We start from the raw sequence: 22,148 nt of genomic DNA, 5'->3' as shown, positions 1-22,148 counted from the left end.
TGGTGCAGGAAGGTGATAGTACTGAATGAAACAGCTAAAGGATTATTCAGCAGAAAATTCTTTAGAAGACCATGTCATGCATTGTGTGCACACACACAAATTAATGGGCTTGTTTAGTCCAAAAACTTTTTAAAAACATCACATCGAATCTTTGACGCATATATAGAGCATTAAATATAAAGAAAAAAAATAACCGCACAGTTTGCATGTAAATCGTGAGACGAATTTTTTTGAGCCTAATTAGGCCATGATTAGCCATAAGTGCTACAGTAACCCACATATACTAACGACGGATTAATTAGTCTCAAAAGATTCGTCTCGCGGTTTCCAGGCGAGTTATGAAATTATTTTTTTCATTTGTGTCTGAAAACCCCTTTCGACATCCGGTCAAACGTCCGATGTGGCACCTAAAAATTTTATTTCACCAATTAAACAGGCCCAAATATATCCATCCGTACAATACAATTCTCTGCGTTTCTGACGAAATAAGTTCTAACCAAAACCTGCAGGTCCAAGCATAGGTCACCTGCTCACCTTTGTTTTCTTGCGAAAAAAACTGAGAAGCTAAGACTGCTGCCCATCAGTCAACCCAGCAAGAATGGTGTGTTTTTTTTTAAGGAACGCAACCATTCCATTCAGAGCACACTTCCAGGGATCCTAAACGGTGTGATTTCCAAAAAAAACTTTATATATGTGAATTTCTTATAGAACCATTTTAAATCTATTTCTCGACCAATTAGTTCATTTGTTGTACCCTTGAATAGTTATTATAAAACCATTCCGCTATTCAGAAATTTAACTATCCAAAAAAAAGTTTACTATATCTATCTTATTAGTACTAGCTAAATACCCTTGCGTTGCAACGGGATTATAGTAAAGCCCAAAAGTCAAAATAAAATTATTCTTACTCTCTAATCGTCATATTATATTGGCAAAATTTGCTACAGGACACCGAAAGATTGCAACATTTGCTGTGATACACCCAAAGATCGTGTATTTGCTCGTGGACACTGTAAAAAATGGTAATTAGCTGCTGGACACTCATCCCATTATTTTATTAGTTTCGGTCAAAATAGAGAGAGAAAGAGCTGTGCAAGTACCCAAATGCCCTTGGACACGTGTTCTTCCTCTCTCTCTCTTCTTTTCTTTTCCCCATTCTTCCTTGCGACGGTGACCGGTCCGAGCCGGGATGGCTCGGCCACGGCGGGGTGGCCGTGGCGGCGCATCGCCGGGGTTCACCACCGACGGCGATGATGCACGGCAGCATCCCAGTGCACAGATGAGGTCGGCAAAGCTTGGTCATCGACGATGGCTCGCGGAATATCTCGGCGGTGGCGCTTCATCTTGGACGAACGGCGATGGCTCGATTTCTTCAAAGGACTGCCATGCATGCATGTCTTTCATGTTAGAGAGGTCCATGCGAGGCTACCATGGCAAGGAATCGGATTGGGACTCACCGGAGAGGGAGAAATCAAAGATGGAGCTCGGCGGCCGGAGTTGGAGAAGATGATGCCGATCTCCAAGATCGCTAACCATTGGGTAGGGTACTTGTGGGTAAATGGAGAGGAGGTCGAGGTGAAGCCGATGGCGTGGTGGCTCAGCCTGCAACGGTCCACTGCACCCGGAACGGTGACGATGTCAAGGCGGCGACGCGCAGAGCGCGCTCCAAGGCCGGCGATGGCATGACGGCGTTCCCGTCGATCCGCTGCACGAGAGAGGATGGAATCAAACGGAAAATTATTTGGCACGTTAAGGTGAGTATGGAACGGTGGTGAGGCAGAGATGGAGATAGCTCTACGGTGACAGTGGGCGTTGTCTTCTTCATGGCCGGTGAGGGATTTGAGGGCGACGAAGAGATTGAGGGCTTCCTCTCTCGGTTTGATCGACACTAGAGCCGGGGTTCACCGCTGACGGCGACGACGCATGACGGCTCGGCCATAGTGGAGCTCAGCGGCGGCGCAATGAGAAAGAGATGAACAGAGAAAGAGAGGAAGAAGAAGAACAGAGAAAGAGAGATTGACAAGTGGGCCCATGGGCAAACTTGTCTTTAACCAAAGTTTCTCTCTCCATTTTGACCGAAAATAACAAAATAATGGGAGGAGTGTCCAGCAGCTAATTACCACTTTTTTACAGTGCCCACGAGTAAATACACGATCTTCGAGTGTCTTACAGCAAAGGCTGCAATCTTTCAGTGTCCTGTAGCAAATTTTGCCCCTCCTACTAATACAGCTAAAGAACTTTCTTATTTAATACAGGGAGAGACGAGGCCACCCGCATCGCTCCCCACACGAGCGACTGGGCAGAGGGGATAACCCTAGCCGCCACTGCCCTACCCCCCCTCCCTTGCCTTGCCACCGCCAGAGCGAGCAGCCAGGCTACAGCTCGGTGAGAAAGGATGGTGGCAGTGGGGTAGAAAGCTGTGAGGCGGCGGGCCCAATACTGTACGAGGGAGAAGGGGATGATGCTCAGCAGTGACCACAATGACCCAGCGGTGAGGTGCATTAGTTGATGGCGGCGAGAAGCAACAGCAGCAAGGCAGAGGCGGCAGGAGGGCGTCGACGCCCGGAGGTGAAGGGCAAAGTTTACAAAACCGCGCGATTATCATGTGCAGAAACCTTCTCAGTTTTTGAAACCACGGTATACCTCGTGGTTACCGCACAATTTTCGTGGTAACCACGTCGTTACCACGGTAACCGCCAAACCATGGGTGGCGGTAACCCCACCCAAAACGGTTTAGTAAACCCTAGTGCAGGGGTAGCCAATTCGGCCTTCTAGGCCAGATCTAGCCACCCCCCATCCTAGATCTGGAAAGGGGTAGCTCGATAGAATTGGAGGTGGCTGGCAAGTTGGAGCTGGAAATGCAGATGGCCGGTGGACGTGGTAGGGGCTATGGACAACGAGTCAGAGTTGTACAGGTGGGGAGTTGGAGGTGCATGCGGCCGATGGTGGAGTTGGCCAGTGAGTTGGAGCTGGTGAAGGTGGTCGGCAAGTCGGAGTAGAAGTGCAGGTAGCCGACAGCCATGTGCAGGAGTCAGGAGGCCAACGAGGTGTAAGTGCCTTGCACTTTCGGGTGGAGGTGGCTGGCAAGGTGGCCGGAGAAGCAGTTGGCCAGCGGAGTGCATTTGGTGCTAGGAGATGGTCGGTGGTGTTGCCGCTTGGTGAGGCCGTTGTTGGGTTGGTCACTAATGTAGTTTGTTTGTTTGGAAAGCCACTCGACACGGTGAACAACTGTGTGGGCGACGCCCTGGTCAACATCAAAGGATCCCTCACAACCGGTTAGGGTTTCTCCCATTCCCTAGAGCTCCTTCCCTTCTGTTGACTAGTTTGCATCCAGAGTCCGGTCATGGGGAGTTCCAGGACAAGGTGTGAGGCACCAGTTTGGTTGGAAGTCTTTGCTTGATGGAGTTCGGCTAGTCGCCAATACTGTATGTGCTTTGAAAGTTCTTGTGGCATTGAGGTTCTTAGTTTGGTGTAGAGGAGGTGCACACCCCTACGACGCAACCATCGGTTGGTGTTTGGGTGGGGTCGGAACTACTTAGCCAAGTATGGCAAGCTCAGCAACGATGACCCTCTTGCTCTTTCTTCTTGGTAGTGTCGTAGGAGCTGCTGTGCAGGTGGCTTCCCGATGTGGCTATGCATTGGTGTGTTAGGGGCGGAGTCGGAGTTGCTTGTCATGGGTGGCAAACTTGGCAACGATAACCCTCTTCTGCTTTCGTCTTGACAATGCTGTGGCAACTTGGGTTTTCGTAGTTGGTATCGAGAAAGAGCTTAGGCGAAAGTCCCGCTCGATCTTAGGCTAGACCGCTAGACCCAACGATGTCAACTCATGTGAGCACCGTTTCCTTCTTGGAAGGCGTTGTTGCTTTGCTCTCTTCTTTTCTTCAGGTGAGTTGTTTGCGTCTACGATGCTATCTTTGTCCTTGGAGGCTTCGTCCAGAAGACCCTATCCTACGTTGCTCGGTCATTTTGGCTGTCTTGTTTGTGGTTTATTTATACAAAATCGGAGCTGCTCTTATGAGCTCGGCCACGATGGCTTGTGTTTTGACCTTTAGTTGTGCCGTTGTAAGTATATAGTTTGTTCTTCGTGTGGGTTTTTGGTCGGTTTTCCCCAATAAACCATACTTCTATGAGGTTTTTTGGCCTGGTTTTTCCTAAAAAACTGGGCCAAATCTCTTTTTTTTTAAAAAAAAATAGGTGTGTCTTTCTCGAGGTTTACCCTTAAAAAATACTAATACAACTGAATACAATATTTGCAAACCAAACTAACAAAATACCATCACACTTTTATTTCAATATAACAAACAAATACAATCAAATCCTCACAAAAAAACACATACACACAAATGCCATCAAATATGAACAGAGTTAACGCTTCAATCATCAAATTAAATTTACATTTGGACACTGCCATTCACATCACACTAACACATACAAATGTACTAACGTACTGAATACAGCAGTCGCAGTAGTACTATCATCATCATACACAAAATTTACGAAAGATTAATCAATCAACCAATGAGCTCTGTTGAACCACCGTCTTCTTCTTCTTCTTCTTCTTCTTCTTCTTCTTGGCTACGCCGTCGCCTCCTCGTCGTCGGCGACGTTCTCCTTGGACACCTCCTCCAGCGACATGCCCTTCGACTCCGGCACCAGCAGCGTCATGAGCATGCCGAGGAAGTTCGTGCCGGCGAGCACGAACAGCGCGTTCCGGATGCCAATGCCTGGCTTGTACCCGGCCTCCGGCTTGTGCGGGTCCTGCGCCGCGTACAGGAACCCGAACGCGCCGACGATGGCGCCGGCCTTCCCCGCCGCCGCCGAGATGCCGTGGCACGTGGAACGCAGCCTCGCCGGGTAGATCTCCGCCGGCACGATGAAGGTGGTGGCGTTGGGGCCGAAGTTGGCGAAGAAGAAGGTGAAGCCGTACATGACGACGAAGCCGGTGTGGTTCCCCGGCGTCGTCCAGTGGTGGTACGGCGCGGCGAGGCCGAGCATGAAGACGGTCATCATGGCGAACCCCATCAGCTGGATGGCGAAGCGGCCGGCGACGTCGATGAACGCGACGGTGAACCAGTAGCCCGGGATGGTGCCGCACAGCGCGATGAGCGCCTGCGCGCGCGCGATGCGGAACACCTCCTCGACGGCGTTCATCGTCCTCGCCGGCGGGATCCACCCGACCTTGGAGAAGATGTCCTTCTGGAACAGGTTCTGGCTGTAGAACGCGATGTCGAGCAGGAACCACGTGCTCGTCGTCGCCACCAGGTGCACCCCGTGCCGCCGCACGAACTGCCGCGAGAAGAGCCCCCACTCGTTGCCGGCGCCGCCGGCGGCGACCGCCTCGGCGCGGTCCGCGTCCTCCTGGATCTCCGTGTCGAGCACCTTGGACATGTCGGCGGCGGCCTGCTTGGCGTTGCGCGCGATGAGCGCGGTGTACCTCGCCGTCTCCGGCATCTTCATGCGCCAGTAGTAGGTGAGCGCCGCCGGGACGGTGCCGAACATGAGGATGATCCGCCACACGTAGTCGGCCTCGGGCACCAGCGACGCCGCGCGGCCGTCGGCGTACGACGGCGCCGGGTACGCGTTCCGGAACCCGGCCGACACGACGAGCGCCACGATGGCGCCGAACAGGATGCCGAACCCCTGCATGGCGAACACGGCGGCGATGAACGCCCCGCGCGTCCTCTTGTTGGCGTACTCCGACATGATCGTCGCCGACAGCGGGTAGTCGCCGCCGATGCCGAAGCCGAGCCAGAACCGGAAGAAGCAGAGCGTGGCGACGACGCCCTTCGCCGTGCGCCCGAACGAGAGGCCCGACGCGACGGAGCACACCACCATGAGCACGAGCGTGAAGCCGTACACGCTCTTCCGCCCGAGCTTGTCGCCGAGCCACCCGAAGAAGAGCTGCCCCGCGAGCGTGCCGCACAGCGCGACGCCGTTCACCGCTGCCGACACGTTGGGCGGCAGGCTGCCGGGGTTGTCCCCGGCGAGGTCGGTGTAGTAGATGCGGCCGAGCAGCTTGGAGACGAGGGAGATGCAGAAGAGGTCGTAGGCGTCGGTGAAGAAGCCCATGCCGGCGATCACGATCGCCATGAAATGGTACCACTGCGTCCTCGCATGGTCCAGCGTCGTCAGTACCTTGAGCTGCCCGTCCGCCATTGTCGCCGGCGTAGCCTCGTTCGTCTTGCTCCTCACCGAGCTAGCAAGGCAGCTAGCTGCAGTGCAAATATATAGTATAACCCTAGAGAGAATTAATGTACTATAGTACGTGTGAGCTAAGATGCACTTGCTTGAGATTTTTATTGGTTAATGCTGCTTCCCGGCTTAGGGACATGATGATTGGAGTGATCTGAGTCAACGAGAGATAGGCTCGATTTAAAATTCTATTTCCGAAAGAACATTTTAAATTTCTTCAAATTAAAAACTTCCAAATGATCTCTATTATAAATAGAGTAGATCAATTGGTTAGATTCGTTATATATGGTGGAACCAACCCATCTAGTTTCAAGTTCTAGACTTGATATATGTAATCGTATTTACGGCTATATATTAATTTTTTCTGTGGTAGACTATATACCTATTAACAGCGAGACGTCCATGGTGACACGCCAATTTCATGATTTGCCGGTCCATCCTTTCAGAGGTAATCGTATAGGTCGGGTATATCCATATATGCGTTGAGTATATGTGTTATGAGTGTCTGCATTTGTGCTGTGTTTTTTGGAATAAAATATTTTTTAACCCCTTTCATGTTAGGAATTAACTGTCCAAATGATCTAAATTGTAAATGATAATATTTAATTTCTTCATATTAAAAACATTTATATGGTTAGACGATTATGTTAATGAGCTTGGAGCTAAGGTTTTGCAAAGGACACTGAAAATTATTATTCCTAACTGCCCAAATAATCTAAAATTGTAGTATTTGGTTATTTGTACTGTGGTTTGATCCTAGGAATATACCTGATCTCCTGAGAAGTCTCCTCCATTTGGATGTTGTTTAATCCTAGTCAACTATTCCCAATGCCGTGTTACATGTACCTTAACAAGTTAGTTCCCAGCACTACTTGCACACTCACAAGAAAATAAAGTTTTATCAATTTTGTGAAAGGAGCATCTTTCTTTTTCATTTCTTATAAGTGTTTTGCATTCCAAGTCATAGTGAATGTGATCCAAGACATCCAAGCTTGATCTTCTGGTCTTGAAGCTTGAAGCTTGCAGCGGCTCTGCTTAGTATCTCCAAGTAGGCAAGTAGCATATGTAGGATATAATTCTTAGGAGTGTGGATGACACACTAGCTAAAGCTATTGCCAAATTAGTTTCTTTCCCTCCAAAAATATAGTTTTGTCTTGGTTCTTCGGAGTTATTGGCAAGCACTACTGATTAACGCTACGAGGTACCTTTATCTCTGAAGAACTCTTAACTAATTAAGGATTGTCAACAAAAAATCTACAATATGCTTTAGGCCCGTTGGGTAGAGCTCCAACTTCTAAATTTAACTCCAGGAGTAATAGTTAAATTTGTATCTGCTGAATCTAACTTCAGTTCCTATTTGGTGTGACATCGTGTGGTGATAATCCATGCTAATCTTGGTCTGAAGCATATTAATCCCAAGTTCAGAGCAATCTGAACTGAATGTACACATCTCTCTGTCTCAATGTACTAACATTAATGAGTTGTTGCAAGTTGGACATACATATATTTGATGGTACAACAGCTTAACTAAACTATTTTAGCCTAATTCATCCCATCTCTCTCCTTCATTAATGGATAGAGTAATTGACCACGATGGAGCATCATTTGATGCCAAGAAGCAGATATGCTTTGCCTGGTCTTCCAAGTCACCCGTGTCTGCACATTGCCAAGTCAGATTCCTAGGTATCTTTCTTATGCTAATATGACAGCTTGGATCTCCAAATTTAAATATTGTCCTGGTGTAAATTTGGGAGTTTCTTATCAAAATATTTATGAATTTGGGCAGTGATGACTGATGAATTAATTAAGGACCGTTACAATTGAACGTACATGATTTGGAGACTGATAGAGGGCAAGCTTGAACATTGGAGTATTCAGCATCAGCATGCATCGCATGATGTTAAATAAGCTAAGTGTCGATTGTTTCATGATTTCATTTTCGCCTACCTGCTTTAAACCCATGTGGTAAGCGACCAACTAATTTGTACTCCATGTCATCCTACTGGACCCTGTAATAAAATATGGGGATAATTTGTATCTGTCTTGTTTGGTGTTTGTAAAATATCCATTGGAAGTTTTTACTCTTTTGTGCCCAGAACCAGAGGTTAATCATGCATGGTCCATGGAATGCAGCAAAACGGTCTGGCTTTAGATAGCACGTAGGTCCTGATGTACTGATGCAATTTGTGTGATTTCAGCCATTGTTTTCACAGTATGGTAGGAGTAGCTCTTTTTTAAGATAATGGATAAAAATCCAATCTCTATATCCTTCACATATAGAATCATAGCTGAGGAACACAATAAAACAAGAAAGAAAGAGGACTAACAAAGAAAACTAGAAGACCAAGCTTCAATTTTTATACGTCTTTGCTTCATCCCTGTGTAGCCACAACCCTTCACATTATTTATCTACTTAGAAACTTTGATGTTAGAATCCCTCCATCCTTCTGAAGGAGTTAGAAACCCTTCCCTCTTTACACACAAAATAGAGTGACGGATTAACGCATTATTAATTAATTACTACATCCGGTTTTTTAATATATGACACCGTTAACTTTTTAAGCTACGTTTGACTATTCGTCTTATTAAAAAAATTATGTAGTTATCATTTATTTTATTGTTATTTGATTTATCAAGCCTTTAAGCAGGATTTAATTTTTTTCATATTTAAAAAGGATCGAATATGACGAATAGTCAAAAGTTTATTAAAAAGTCATCGACATCGTATATTAAAAAACCGGAGATAGTATTAGCTTAAAGAAAATCTGAGAAATAGATTAATATAATTTTTTTAAAACAACTTTATTGTACATATATTTTTTAGAAAATAACACACCGTTTATCAATTCGTAAAACTTGCCCATAAAAAATGAGAAAGTAAAAATTGAGAAACGGGAAAAAGGAACACAATGCAAACGTCATCGAACACTCTGCCCAAGCGAGCAGCCGAGCAACCGCAACCATTCGATCTCCAAGACTCCAATCCAACGGCCGACCCAGCCGCCCATCGCGCTCACCGACCACCGCCGCCGCCACGCTCTCCCGCCGTCGTCGGCGCCGCGCCGCCGCCGCTCCTCGAACGCCCTCCCCTCCCCTCCCCTCCCCGGCGCCCGGCTTCCTCCGCCGCCTCCGCTTGCTTGCCCCTCCTCGCCGGCAGCACCACCAACCCGCCGCCCCATCCACTTTTGGGCGGCCCCATGCCACGACCCTGCGGCTAGGCATCGCGTGTCGCCGTCGGCGGGGGGGTCGTTCCATCCTCGCCTTCTCTCCGAGGCAACGCGTCGAACACCTGCGCCGACCGGCTTCTCCTCATCTCCATGAGAAAGCCGTTCCCGAGTCTCCTCCTCCTCCACCGCCTTCGCCGTCGCCGAGACGCCAACCGGCGCTACGCCGCAGCCCCCAGCCTCACCGCCTCCGTCGCAGACATCCCCGTCCCCGCCGCTGCCTCCACCGGCATCATCCGCGATACGCTCGACAGCGTGGACGCCCGCGAGCTCGCCGCCACCCCGCGCCTCTACCACTCTCTCATCACCGCCTGCGCGCGGTACAGGAGCCTGGACGACGCCAGGGCGATCCACGCACACCTGGCCGGCTCCCAGTTCGCCGGCAGCGTCTTCCTGGACAACTCGCTCATCCACCTGTACTGCAAGTGCGGTGCCGTGGCCGACGCGCGACGTGTGTTCGACGGAATGCCGGCGCGCGACATGTGCTCTTGGACCTCGCTCATTGCCGGGTATGCGCAGAACGACATGCCGGATGAGGCCCTTGGGCTGCTCCCTGGGATGCTGAGAGGGAGATTCAAGCCAAACGGGTTCACGTTTGCGAGTCTCCTCAAGGCGGCTGGTGCTAGTGCGAGCAGTGGCATCGGGGAACAGATCCACGCGCTCACGGTGAAGTATGACTGGCATGATGATGTCTATGTAGGGAGTGCACTCCTTGACATGTATGCGAGGTGTGGAAGAATGGACATGGCCATTGCGGTTTTTGACCAGCTTGAATCGAAGAATGGGGTTTCTTGGAACGCATTGATTGCTGGGTTTGCAAGAAAGGGTGATGGAGAGACCACACTGTTAATGTTTGCAGAGATGCAGAGGAATGGGTTTGAGGCAACACATTTTACGTACTCAAGTGTGTTCAGTGCCATTGCTGGCATAGGTGCTCTTGAGCAGGGGAAGTGGGTGCATGCACACATGATTAAATCTGGGGAGAGACTGAGTGCATTTGTCGGAAACACAATACTTGACATGTATGCAAAGTCAGGGAGCATGATCGACGCGAGAAAGGTGTTTGACCGTGTGGACAAGAAGGATGTAGTTACTTGGAACTCAATGCTGACTGCATTTGCACAGTATGGACTTGGCAGGGAAGCAGTCACCCATTTTGAGGAGATGAGGAAATGCGGTGTTCACCTGAATCAGATCACCTTCCTTTCCATTTTGACTGCTTGTAGCCATGGGGGACTGGTGAAAGAAGGCAAGCAATACTTTGACATGATGAAGGAGTACAACCTGGAACCAGAGATTGATCACTACGTTACGGTTGTTGATCTCCTTGGTCGAGCTGGTTTACTGAATGATGCTCTTGTATTTATATTTAAAATGCCCATGAAGCCAACTGCTGCTGTTTGGGGAGCCTTGCTTGGATCTTGCAGAATGCATAAGAATGCCAAAATTGGGCAATTTGCAGCCGATCATGTATTTGAACTTGACCCAGATGATACTGGTCCACCTGTGTTGCTTTACAACATTTATGCTTCCACAGGCCAATGGGATGCTGCAGCTAGAGTGAGGAAGATGATGAAGGCAACTGGTGTGAAGAAGGAACCTGCATGCAGTTGGGTGGAGATAGAGAACTCAGTGCACATGTTTGTCGCAAATGATGACACCCATCCAAGATCAGAGGAGATATATAAGAAGTGGGAGGAGATAAGCATACAGATTAGGAAAGCAGGGTATGTTCCTAACACGGATTATGTGCTTCTGCATGTAGATGAACAAGAGAGGCAGGCAAAGTTACAGTATCACAGCGAGAAGATCGCGCTCGCATTTGCACTGATCAACATGCCTTTAGGGGCGACCATTCGGATCATGAAGAATATTAGGATATGCGGGGATTGCCATTCTGCATTCAGATACATCTCCAAAGTTTTCAAGCGGGAGATTGTTGTCAGGGATACAAACAGATTCCATCATTTCAGCAGTGGCTCCTGTTCATGTGGAGATTACTGGTGATTTTGCTAATCTCAAGTGTTTGTGACTTCACAAATGGGCCATTGTGCTTGTCGATCATCATTAATGAAGTTATAGCCAACAAAACTGTTTATGCATTATAAACAATTTTGAGGCATGCCTCCACTCGGGTTGATTTTCTTGACCGAGGAAAACATCATTCTTCAGTTTATTAAGATCATTCATGAGAGACCATAAAGGATGCTCTTGAATTGACTCACTGTTGCGGCTTATGGGCTTCTACGAGGAAAGTAGAGATGCACTTGGTGATGCAGCTTCTAGTTGGCTACAAATTTATTTCAGGTAATTTTTCGTTACACTCCTGCAGATTAACTTTTGCATCTTGAAAAATAGGAATTTAGTTGCACAGCCCAATCTGGACAACATATCACATTACTATGCATGTCTATATGACGTATAAAGATAACTCTGGTTGATTTTTGTATTTACGCATGATATGGTCTTTTCATCAGGTTATATTGACCTTACCCGGAGCTCACCAAGAGAATCAATCGAGCAATGCCTGAATTACTTTGAACCGTTTTATTCCTTGCAGTACTCCACAGAAGTTATCCCCTTATTTTACTTGTGATCATCATAAGCATCTGGGAAGTGAGGCACAATCGCTATTCAGCTACAGGAGGTTATCGTGGAACGAGAGGATGCTACTCTGTGGACCGCTGACAACCTTGCGCCATCCATATACGGTAATTTTCCAGACAAAATTCAGGAAAAATGTTTGTTTGGTTACAAATTCGTAATTTGGATATGTTTTATGATGGCTCATGTGACTTAAAATGTTACTCTCTCTGTTTCAGGTTATAAAACGTTTTGACTTCGGTCAAAGTTAAACTGCTTTAAGTTTGACCAAGTTTGTAGAAAAAAATAATAGTATTTTCAACCCAAGACAAATTTATTATGAGAATATATTCAATTATTGATTTGATAAAACTAATTTAGTATTATAAATATTACTATTTTTGTCTATAAACTTAGTTAAACTTAAAAAAAACAGTTTGACTTTGACCAAAGTCAAAACGTCTTATAACCATTACGACAGCAATAACTAGTGTCTTAATTGAAAGAAACGAAGAAACAATCGTCTACTTATTGATGTTTGTTTCATTCCAATCCTTCCAGGTTTGCATATCGACTAATTAACTGAATCTTTTTAGTGCTAGGTGTTTCTCTGCACAAACGAAACTAACTGAAAGTGTACAACGAAGTCAAACTGTTCAGTCGTTTTATGTGTAGAAGATATAACAAGTTCCTATAGTACCCAATTCTGATGATAATACAGGATGACATTCACAATTAACCTGCTTGGTGAAACTTGAACTGTTCTACAATAACACTGAGACACCACCTTTATTTGGTTGTACAAAATGAACATATACAGACAGAACTTTCCTTCCCAAAAAGGTCGAGGAACAAAAGAATGGAATAAAACGCATTAACTAGATGCAAATGCAAAAGGAAACATTAACAAGGAATACTGGTACAGGGAAGATCAGAAGGCACAGTGAGGTAAGGACTAATGAGAGCTTTGGACCGCAGAAATATCTACATCAGCCAGACGGTCTCTGATAAATGTGTTTTGTTCTTGGGTCAACAATTAGGCCTCTCCCACCGTTCACCTCCAAATCATGCCTGTAAGTACAAGTACATAAATATTACATGATTTTCTAGCAACTGTGGCAATGTGCCAAAATCTGGCATTGTGTAAAGGGTACTTACTGAAAGACAAAATCAGGAATAGTTAGTTGTTCGCGTGGTACATATCTGAACAGATGCACAAGCCTATCCACGTAGACAACTTTCTTCCAAACCTAGTTTTTTAATTAATAAAAGATAATGCTACATCTCAATACAGATACTGATGAAACATAAAAGATGATATCAGTATGGGTTGAGCTAGGTAATACCTCTCCATCAACAAACATCTGCATTGCCAGAATAGCTGTTCTCAAACCCAACGTTGGGTGGAGGACATATATGGCCTGTAATAGTGAATTCTATTAGAAGAGTGAACTTACCAGCAGATAAATGGTTTACCTACTACACACAAACAAGATACTGACATGAAGGTTGCGCTGATGTTTACGACCCAATATTTGTTGTAGGCGCTTCATGAATCCTAAATCTGGTTGCCTGGAAATAGAACGAATAGCTCCTTTTACATACAAAATGCACGGATTTAACAAGCAAACAATAAGGAATGTCCTTACTGACATTTAATGCGCACTTACGGTTGTAATGATGCAGCAGAATGGAAATAGACAATGCTATATGGCTTCTGAATCAAAGGTTCAAACTCCTGCAAAGAGTAAATAACGTGATGTTTTCAGCATTAAATTGCTAACAGCCAAAACAGGGTATGGCAGAAGCAGATTTTGGTTAAGCTAATCTAACTATCTCAAACATGTAATTCAAGTATTTGTGTGCTACTGCCATCTGAAACTTCAAGAAATGTTTTAAGATATATAGTTATATACATAATGTAACATATTGCTGCATAACTTCAGGGCAGGACAATTACCTTTACTACATGTAGAACAAACCGTTCAAGATCCAAGCAGCGAAGAAGAAAGTGTGCACCAACAACAACCATAACCGGGCGTCCTTCACTGTCAACTCCACCTCGATAACTGCAATAACCAATAAAGGGCATTAGACTAAGGCAAGGCGCAACACCACACTGGCAGAAAAAAAAAGTATCATTAGTCAAAAGAAAAACAAAACTTAAATTAAAATGAAAAAAAAACACATACATTATTTTCATTTCAGCAATCTCTGAAAGATTAAGAGAATTTGCTTTAGCAAGGTATCTTGAATGAAGTGAATATTCCTCTGCGGCGGATAATGAAGGGCAAGCTAGATCTCCATATCCAAGCAACTTAGCATAATTAAATCCCTTTTGAGCTTGAGCAGATTTTTCCCACTGCTCCTTGCGCCTCAGATCTGGGTCTTTAATTAATGACATAAATGAAGGATCCAGATATGAATCCAACTTGAAAGAACTCCTGTTGAATAGATGAATAAGTTAAAGAAGATCATGGATGATTAATACTATACTATTTGAGGGTCAATCATAATATGAAGTAAAAATAAAAATCTTGTAAAGTATACAGTAAGATAAAGAAGTAAAGAACCATTGATTAATTTAATGGTGATTATAACTAGTACTACAAAATTATCAGTTGCCTCTAATCAAGAAAAGAGTGTTTTTTTTCAGATGAAAAAAGGCTGATTAAGAATATGAAAATGGCTAAGGAATTGAGTTGCACGCAAGAAAACCAAATAGATCTGAGCAGTCATCTCAGACCAACAAGGCTACATAATGCATAAACTATGATCAGCAATAAGCACATATCATGGCAGCCTGTGTCTCTACAGGTGAATTCTGAATCTATCTACTGCACACAATGTAATAGAAAATTTCAAACTGACCTCTTCGATGCCAATCCAGAATCAAAAGGAAGATCTATAGGAGCAGTAGTTGCAGCTCTGTCTGTTGCACCAGCAGGCAAAGGTCTTATTCTTATTTTCCTTTCATCAATTACTGTTTCACCATTCTCATCCCCAACATCGGCTGGAAGTTTTGATACCGCAATCTCTTCCTCTTGCCTGTCCCGAGGGAAATATAGTGGGAGCAATCTGGAGAATGGTTATTATTAGTAATTAGTAAATGCATGAAAAACCAATACAAATTTTTGGTTTAAGCTTAATCACCTCTTGTATATCTCTGTATCAGATGATGATACAGTACAAAAAACAACACCAGCAATTTTGCTTTTTTGTTTCTCCAGAAAGCGTCTAACAGTTCCTGCAGAGTAGAGCAAAGTCATGCAGAAGAAAACCTAAAAGCATCCATAATTAATACTATATTTATGGAGTAACTATGGTACACTTTTTTTTTATAATTTTTTGCAGTTCACAAGAATTTTGTTCCACATTCAGGCAGTCATCAGTTCACCTCTCCAATAGGGAGGGAAAGGTGAGAAATGCATGAAGTGGACAGAGTTTGGAGTATGTGTATGTTTGACATGTGTCCATATCATACTTTCACCTAATTATGAATAGAATATTTCGTTTCTTCTTACGTAACATAAAATCAATAGCTTGAGTGGAAAATTGATAAATGAAACATTGAATAAAAAGAACTCACTTATCGCCACATGGGCAGCTGGCTCACGAGGGTAGTTTTTAGCTTCCGTGTAAATGCAGCCCATTGCAATGCTAATGAAATAAAAGACCAATTAAAAGAAATTACTAACAGCATGCGTTGATTCAAAACCAGCAGTGCATACATGTTAAACTAGGAATGATGTTAACTACGGATTAAAGAATTTGATCCACACGATTATACAAGTACCTTTCAAGGCCATTTTCAATGAGGAGTTCCAAACAAGAACGGTAGCAGTGACTAAGTGCATTCTCTGCAGCTGTGTGATACTTGACAGCATATTTGGGGCCGACTGTATGAATGACCTTCCTGATAATAAATTGAGATAAAAAATTTAGTGTAACAAAGAAATCACACCACTGTGAAACAGTAAATCAGTAATCAACAACTTTTTCATATATGTCAGATTTTTATTAACAAAAAATTCCCAAAGTTAAGTCCAAACCCCATATATAGTTCCACTATTCAGGTTATGTGATTTGAAGAGCAGTGGGTCCATATAAATCGTACTGACAACTAAAGTTGATAAGTGTGTGTGGGCATATGAACTTCCTATACACATAATTAGTGTTTGATATATTCAATACGGAGGAATCAACAAAACTGAGTTCTTTTTAAATCTGTAATGACAACCATTTACCATGTTTAATATTGTGAAAGAGCATAATAATATGCTAGTAATAGAACTCTATTGGTCATCCTGTTTTAATCATTTTCAACACGATCCAACAAGTGAAAAATACAAAGTACACATGTTAAAAATGAAACAGCATGCTGGAATCACCAACCTTGCAGGCAGATCATAAGCATTGGTCATCTTCGCCATCCCAGTTCGGCATCCTCCCTGAAAAAAATTGAAACAGAACAACAAATGACACTTCCCCAATCACCGCAGAATTGAACCAAATCCCCACAATTTCCAAGCCGTACCAAGGTGGAGCATTCCTCCGCGAGCCCCGATCCTGCCGCGGCGTGCAGACCAGGACTGCTGTGCGACTCGTCCAAGCTCTGCAGAATCCCCAAAGCAACCGAGCTGAGTACCACAATTCTAACTCTCCACAATTCACAAGAAGATAAAACTAGAATCGCAACCTCGTTAGTGGAGTTGACGACAGCGTCGACCTCCAGGTTCCAGGGGTGGCCCCTCCAGAGGTAGATCCTGGAGTTGATCTCGTGGTCGACGGGGAACCTCGAGGCCCCGCCGCGGCCGCCGCCGGTGACCCCGCCGCCGTCGTCGCCGGTGAGGGGGTCGGAGAACGAGAGGAACGCGGACGCGGCGGGCTCGGATCCGCCACCCTCGCCCGCCTCCACACCTCCGGCGGCCGCGGCGGAGGAGGACGAAGGCGCGTACAGGCGCTGGTCGGGGTCGCTCCATCGGGGCACCTGGTCGAGCGTCACGGCCGGCTCGATGCCGCCCACGCCCGGCACCGCCATGGCGGCGGAGGCCGCGGCGGCGACCGGCCCCGACGACGCCGTGGCCGCCGCCGGCGAGCGGTGCTGCATGGCGGCGGAGATTAGACGGCGGCGGCGGCGGTGGCGGCGTTGAGCCGGGAGAGGTCAAGCGGCCGTTAAGAGATGGACGCGAGAAGCGAGGCGGAGGAGAGAGATAAACACCGTAATCTCTCAACTAGGCACCCCTATCTCGTCACTGACAGGCGGGTCCCACATCATCCTGGGCCCACGTTGTCAGCGACTGTACCCACGCGTGGGTGCGCGGCTCGCGTGGGCGTAGCTTGGATCGGATGCGATCGGGGGAGTGCGTGCGCTGGAGTCGCCTACCGCTTACGTGGCGCTCACCTCCACACGTGGCCGACGTGGAGGGCCAGCTTGGGATGTGGCTCTGGTCAATGACTGGGTGGGTCCACCTCTATAGGAGAAGATACCTAGTGGAAGACTTCTAGCTCTGTCGTGCAGTTATGTTTTGCGTACTCAGTTGATCGTTCGTTTTATTTGTAATTTTTTAAAAAAATTAAAAATATAAGCCACACATAGAGTATTATTTATGTTTTATTATCTCATAACAACAAAGATAGTAATTATAAAAAATTTTAAATTAGACGAACGATTAAAATTGGACACGAAAACTCATTCTTGCATTTAAAATAAGACGGAGAGAGTACTCATTTTATCACGAAATGACGCATCGTAATACAATGAATCTGAACATTCTATATCAAGATTCATTGTATTAAGATGTGTCACGTACCGGTACGAGCTTATATTATCTTGAGACTGAAGGGAGTAGGCTAGCAGGGCGTGAGGCGACGACAAGGAAGACGAGTCCGGAGCAGCATGGGCCTGGGCAACCGTAGGATCTGTCCACAATTCGTTTGGATCGAATCTTTGAGCAGAGAATGAAATGTTAAGATGTGATCATCTCATCGTCGAGTTCGGATGGATGTTGTGCAAAGCCAGGACAGGAACAGTGGTGCATGATCATTGATGTTGTTCATGCACTGATTGATGATGGTTTTGTACGTTTTGGATAAGGTTAGAACGATCAAACAAAACAATGCAAGGTGCATTGCATGCATTTCATTCCTCGACTCTTTTTTTTTACGTATACCCGTGTATCTTTTAGTTTCTGTCATGCGAAAATATCACCTCAATCTACTATTTAATTTACTGGTGCATATAAATATTACATATACAAAAGTATGTTTTCATTAAAATTTTAATGAGGATAACAATACGTTGCTGGTCATCGTCTCCCTTAGTGCGGGTTAGAGTACTACTTTCTACCAATCACCTCCCCTTCAAATCTCTTCGTTTTACTTCTCCCACTCCCACTCATTTAATAAGTGATGGGGCGACACCCCGACACGAACCCCTCAACCGCCCACCGCCGCCACCCTGAACCTCCTTCCCTTCGCCTCGTTGCCGCTCGAGCTAATGTTGGAAAGTTGGCTAAGCTGCAAGGATGGTGACAGCGAGGTTCTCTCTCCTTCCTGGCGGGACAACGGTGGAGACACTAGTGTCCGGGACGACAAAGATGTCACCAAGCCGATCAGATCCGAGCACTCAACTGAATCCGGTGCAAGGCTGGCGGGCGGCAGGCAAAGCGGACGATGGCTGAGCCAGCGTGCTGTGTGACCGGCGCAAGAGGAGGTTCACGTTGGGGTAGCAAGTGGCGGCAATGCCTACAGGAACTGGAGCTTTGTGACCAGATCTGGCAACCCCACAATCAGATCAGGCGACGACCCAACGGTGGCGAGGCTAGGTGGCAGAGGATGTTTCGACAAGGCGAAGACCGGTGACCCATGGGGGCAAGGAGCGCGGTGAGGTGCGGCTAGGGGAGCACCGCGATGTGCCGGAGAGGGCGTGGATGCTCGCCAGGAGTGGATTTGATGGCGGCGTGACTCACGGCAGCAGATGTGGCCGGATCTAGAGAGTGAAGTCATGACAGCGATGCGTTGAGGAGGAGTAGCCCGCGGGGATGGCGAGGATGCAACGATCGTGCGTGCTGGCCTCCCTTAGCGCACCACGGGAGGTGGGGCCATGGCTGACTGGCGGTGAGGCACCAGCACGGCGAGCCCACATGCTAGCGGAGGCTGTTTGGGTGATGGAACATGGAGTTTTTTTTATTTATAATTTTTTTTATTAAAAGTTTTACAAAAATAATTTTCCATTTTGAAAATTGACGGAAATAGTCGCCTACCGCCCTCTGGGAGGGCGATTTTTAAAAATCGCCCTCCCAGAGGGCGGCGAAAATGACGTGGCAGCCGGCCGTTCGCTCTCGGGCGACGGCCGTCAACGAAATTTGCAGGCGGCCCCCTTGCCGCCCTCCGCTAGGGCGATTTTATACTGTGCGGGGGGCCGCCTGCAAATGGGCGGCGAGGGGGGGCATGGAATTTTGCAGGCGGCCCCCTTGCCGCCCTCCGCTAGGGCGATTTTCTACTGTGGGGGGCCGCCTGCAAATGGGCGGCGAGGGGGCATGGAATTTTGCGGGCGGCCCCCTTGCCGCCCTGGGGGAGGGCGATTTTGTACTGTGCTCTATATTTTTTTTATATAAATATCAATAGTTATCAAATCTTTTTATATTGAAAACTATACAAGATTAAAATCTCCAAGACTGGTAAAATACAATTTTATTATTTTTTAGGGCATATTTGGATTGTTACCGTACAAATATTTTGTTAGTGCCAAAATATAAGCAAGTTTTGGCACTACCAAATATTTGGTAAGGTAAAATTGCATTTGATCATATTTGGTTTGCTGCCAAAATGTAAAATTGTAGTGAAGAATGTTGTACATAATCTCAATTCTAGATTACGTATTACCAATTAATAGGCTTCCATTTTCGTGTGTGGTGTGCTAGTGGGAAAGAAGATATGAAGAGGTTGCCTTCAGATTGTCAATTATATAGCGTCGTTTTCACTGCAATATATGTGAACTCAATGAGATACATTATTCATTAGATGTGACAAGACGATCACGCGTGGGCGTGATTCACTTTATGTCAACAGGCAGCGCCGAAAGTTGATAGTGATAACTCGAGCTGCCGCTTTTCATGTGTGCTGTTGTGGACTGTGCGCGCTACTGGATATGGCACTACCGTGAAGCGCCGAAAGTGTGTTGTTGTGAGCATAAGTTGTTCAAGCACCATATGAATGAAAAGAACTACGTAGACGAGACAAACACAAGTAGTACTGCAGTAGTAATAGCAAAAGTAGTACTGCTTTACAAGTTTGTAAGCCAAAAGAAACGGTCACATAAGGACTGAAGAGGTAGAACACTACTGACGAGGCCTCTTACCCCTGTCCCTCCTACCCTGCGCCCTAATGTGCCCCTGGGAGTACGTGAGTCGGTCCGGGGGTATGGCACGGCCAACCCGTCCTGCCTGTAAAGGTGTGACCTCTGGCTGCTCCTGAGTGTGCGCCTCTGGAGCTCCTCCAAGCTGAGAGGAGCCTAGTACGTCCTGGTGGTCTGCACCGTGCAAGTCGTCGTCGTAGAACTGGCTAGTAGGACCAGTCCTACCGGCGTGAGACGAAGAGGCCCCAGTACCGAAGATCCCGGCTGCATATCTTGCTGGACAAGGACCATCAGTTTTGTACAAGTATTTAACAGTAGTAATAAAAAGTAAAGTACCGTGTGGGCGAGGGATCGACGCTCCGTGAGAGGAAGAGCTGGCGAACGCGCCCGAAGAGGTGGCGAACGCCCCTGCGGAGCTCGCGGAAGCGCCGGGCGTGCCTGCGAACGCGCTCGAAGGCAGACGAGGTCCTGCGATGAGGAAACGTGCAGTTAAAACATGGCGACACATTCGTGCAAAAGCTGAAACAAAAATGAACTAATATCTGGGCTGAACTGTACCGTGCGAAACCGGTGCTGTAGGTCGCACTGCTCCGAAGCTAGGGGCGCTCGAAGGCAAACGAGGTCCTGCTCCGACGGTAGGCGCGCGAGGCCGTGGGTGTACCGGACCAGCTGGAGGTACGACGTCCACGGCGCTGCGACAGGAGAAGACGCGCATGACCGCACGCATCTTCTCCTGCATCCGGTCGAAGGTCGCCCTCTGCTCAACGTCAGTCAAGTGCAAACCTCTGTTCAACCTCACCTGGACGGCGGTGATATCGGCACTGATATCCCGTGCGGCATCAGCCTATGCAAGATGGAAATAAAAAAATCAGTAGTTGTCCTATATTATGCAAGATAAATGAAATAATTGTTGGAAGTAACACAAATTGGACGTACCGCCACGAAGTAGTCTCGGTCACGGTGCGTGGGATACGCGTCCGTGACAGCGGCAACGTGCGGCTCTGGGGCGTCTGGAGTGAAGGTCACACGCGCACGAGTGCGAGGAAGGTACCAGCGAAGGTAGTCACGGTAGTTCTCCTCCGTGTGTGGGAAGAGCTCGTTGATCACCTCCTCTGTAGCTAACACCCAGTCGTCAACGTACTGCTGTACACGTGGAGCCCAAAGTGTGCCTGCTAGCTGTCCCCGTCGAGTCAACCTGTGAAGAGAGGTAAATTATAAGGCTCGATGATGTAATTGTCATAAAAATTTAGAAATGAACAATCCGAACTCACGAGTGGTCGGCAGGGGGGACGGTCGGCTGCACGTTGCCCGGAAACACCTGCCTAAGTCCGAACTGTCTCATCACACGCTGCGGGCAGTGAGGCTCAACGAAAATGCCGAACACCATCGGCAGGATGGTGAGCCAGTAAGCCTGGTCGCGTGTGCACAAGGACGAAAGTCCTAGCGGTGCTCTCGCAGCGACGGCCTCTTCTGTGTACGGCTCCCAGATGACGTCGCCCGGCTGGAGACGGTCAAACTCGAACACGAAGTCCGGGTAACCACGTCTCACCTGCACGTGAGCGTAACGACGCTGCAATAAACATGATCGGAATTAGACATGTTATGTGAAGGAAAAAAAAAGAAGAGGACTGATAAACTTATAACGCAGCGAAGTTGCACTAACCCCACGTCGACACCAGTAAGTCCCCATCGTGGGACCGTCCTCTGGCCACTGCGCGCTGCGACCAACCCCGTAGGGTGCGCTGTCCACCACTGGTCGCCCTATGGCAAACCTCTCGGCTGCCCAAAGC

General features: G+C 46.9%; 3 protein-coding genes and 1 non-coding gene across 5 annotated transcripts; 2 read left to right on the top strand and 2 right to left on the bottom strand.

Annotated features, from left to right (window-relative positions):
• Positions 1–4,263: 4,263 nt before the first annotated feature.
• Positions 4,264–6,254, bottom strand: LOC4348740 (probable inorganic phosphate transporter 1-3). Its single transcript, NM_001423046.1, has one exon. It carries the CDS (start codon positions 6,154–6,156, stop codon positions 4,576–4,578), a length of 1,581 nt encoding a protein of 526 aa, NP_001409975.1. The 5' UTR covers positions 6,157–6,254; the 3' UTR covers positions 4,264–4,575.
• A 2,890-nt stretch (positions 6,255–9,144) lies between these two features.
• Positions 9,145–11,521, top strand: LOC136351091 (pentatricopeptide repeat-containing protein At3g24000, mitochondrial). The gene has a single exon (XM_066304604.1). It carries the CDS (start codon positions 9,510–9,512, stop codon positions 11,421–11,423), a length of 1,914 nt encoding a protein of 637 aa, XP_066160701.1. The 5' UTR covers positions 9,145–9,509; the 3' UTR covers positions 11,424–11,521.
• Positions 11,522–11,582: 61 nt separating this feature from the next.
• Positions 11,583–12,512, top strand: LOC107276329 (uncharacterized). Its single transcript, XR_010736908.1, has 3 exons — positions 11,583–11,723; positions 11,977–12,127; positions 12,239–12,512. It is a non-coding gene; the product is annotated as an uncharacterized protein (transcript).
• Positions 12,513–12,643: 131 nt separating this feature from the next.
• LOC4348739 (uncharacterized) lies at positions 12,644–17,187 on the bottom strand. 2 transcript variants are annotated; one of them, XR_010736907.1, is made up of 14 exons: positions 16,699–17,187; positions 16,537–16,614; positions 16,395–16,450; positions 15,796–15,915; positions 15,589–15,659; positions 15,153–15,246; positions 14,871–15,077; positions 14,192–14,443; positions 13,960–14,068; positions 13,653–13,737; positions 13,502–13,571; positions 13,346–13,420; positions 13,158–13,249; positions 12,644–13,070 (listed from the first exon to the last, which is right to left on the bottom strand). XR_010736907.1 is itself a non-coding variant. In XM_015758634.3 (14 exons), the coding sequence occupies exons 1-14, from the start codon at positions 17,107–17,109 to the stop codon at positions 12,989–12,991; spliced, it is 1,785 nt and encodes a 594-aa protein (XP_015614120.1). In that variant the 5' UTR covers positions 17,110–17,187; the 3' UTR covers positions 12,644–12,988. The 2 variants fall into 2 exon arrangements, 1 of the variants encoding a protein (XP_015614120.1); XM_015758634.3 differs by having other exon boundaries at positions 13,670–13,737.
• Between the last annotated feature and the right edge of the window lie 4,961 nt (positions 17,188–22,148).

This window comes from Oryza sativa, chromosome 10 (assembly GCF_034140825.1).
Source record: "Oryza sativa Japonica Group chromosome 10, ASM3414082v1".
NCBI classification, from domain to species: domain Eukaryota; kingdom Viridiplantae; phylum Streptophyta; class Magnoliopsida; order Poales; family Poaceae; genus Oryza; species Oryza sativa.
Note: the sequence above shows the minus strand (reverse complement) of the source record. Positions and strands in the feature narration are given on the sequence as shown.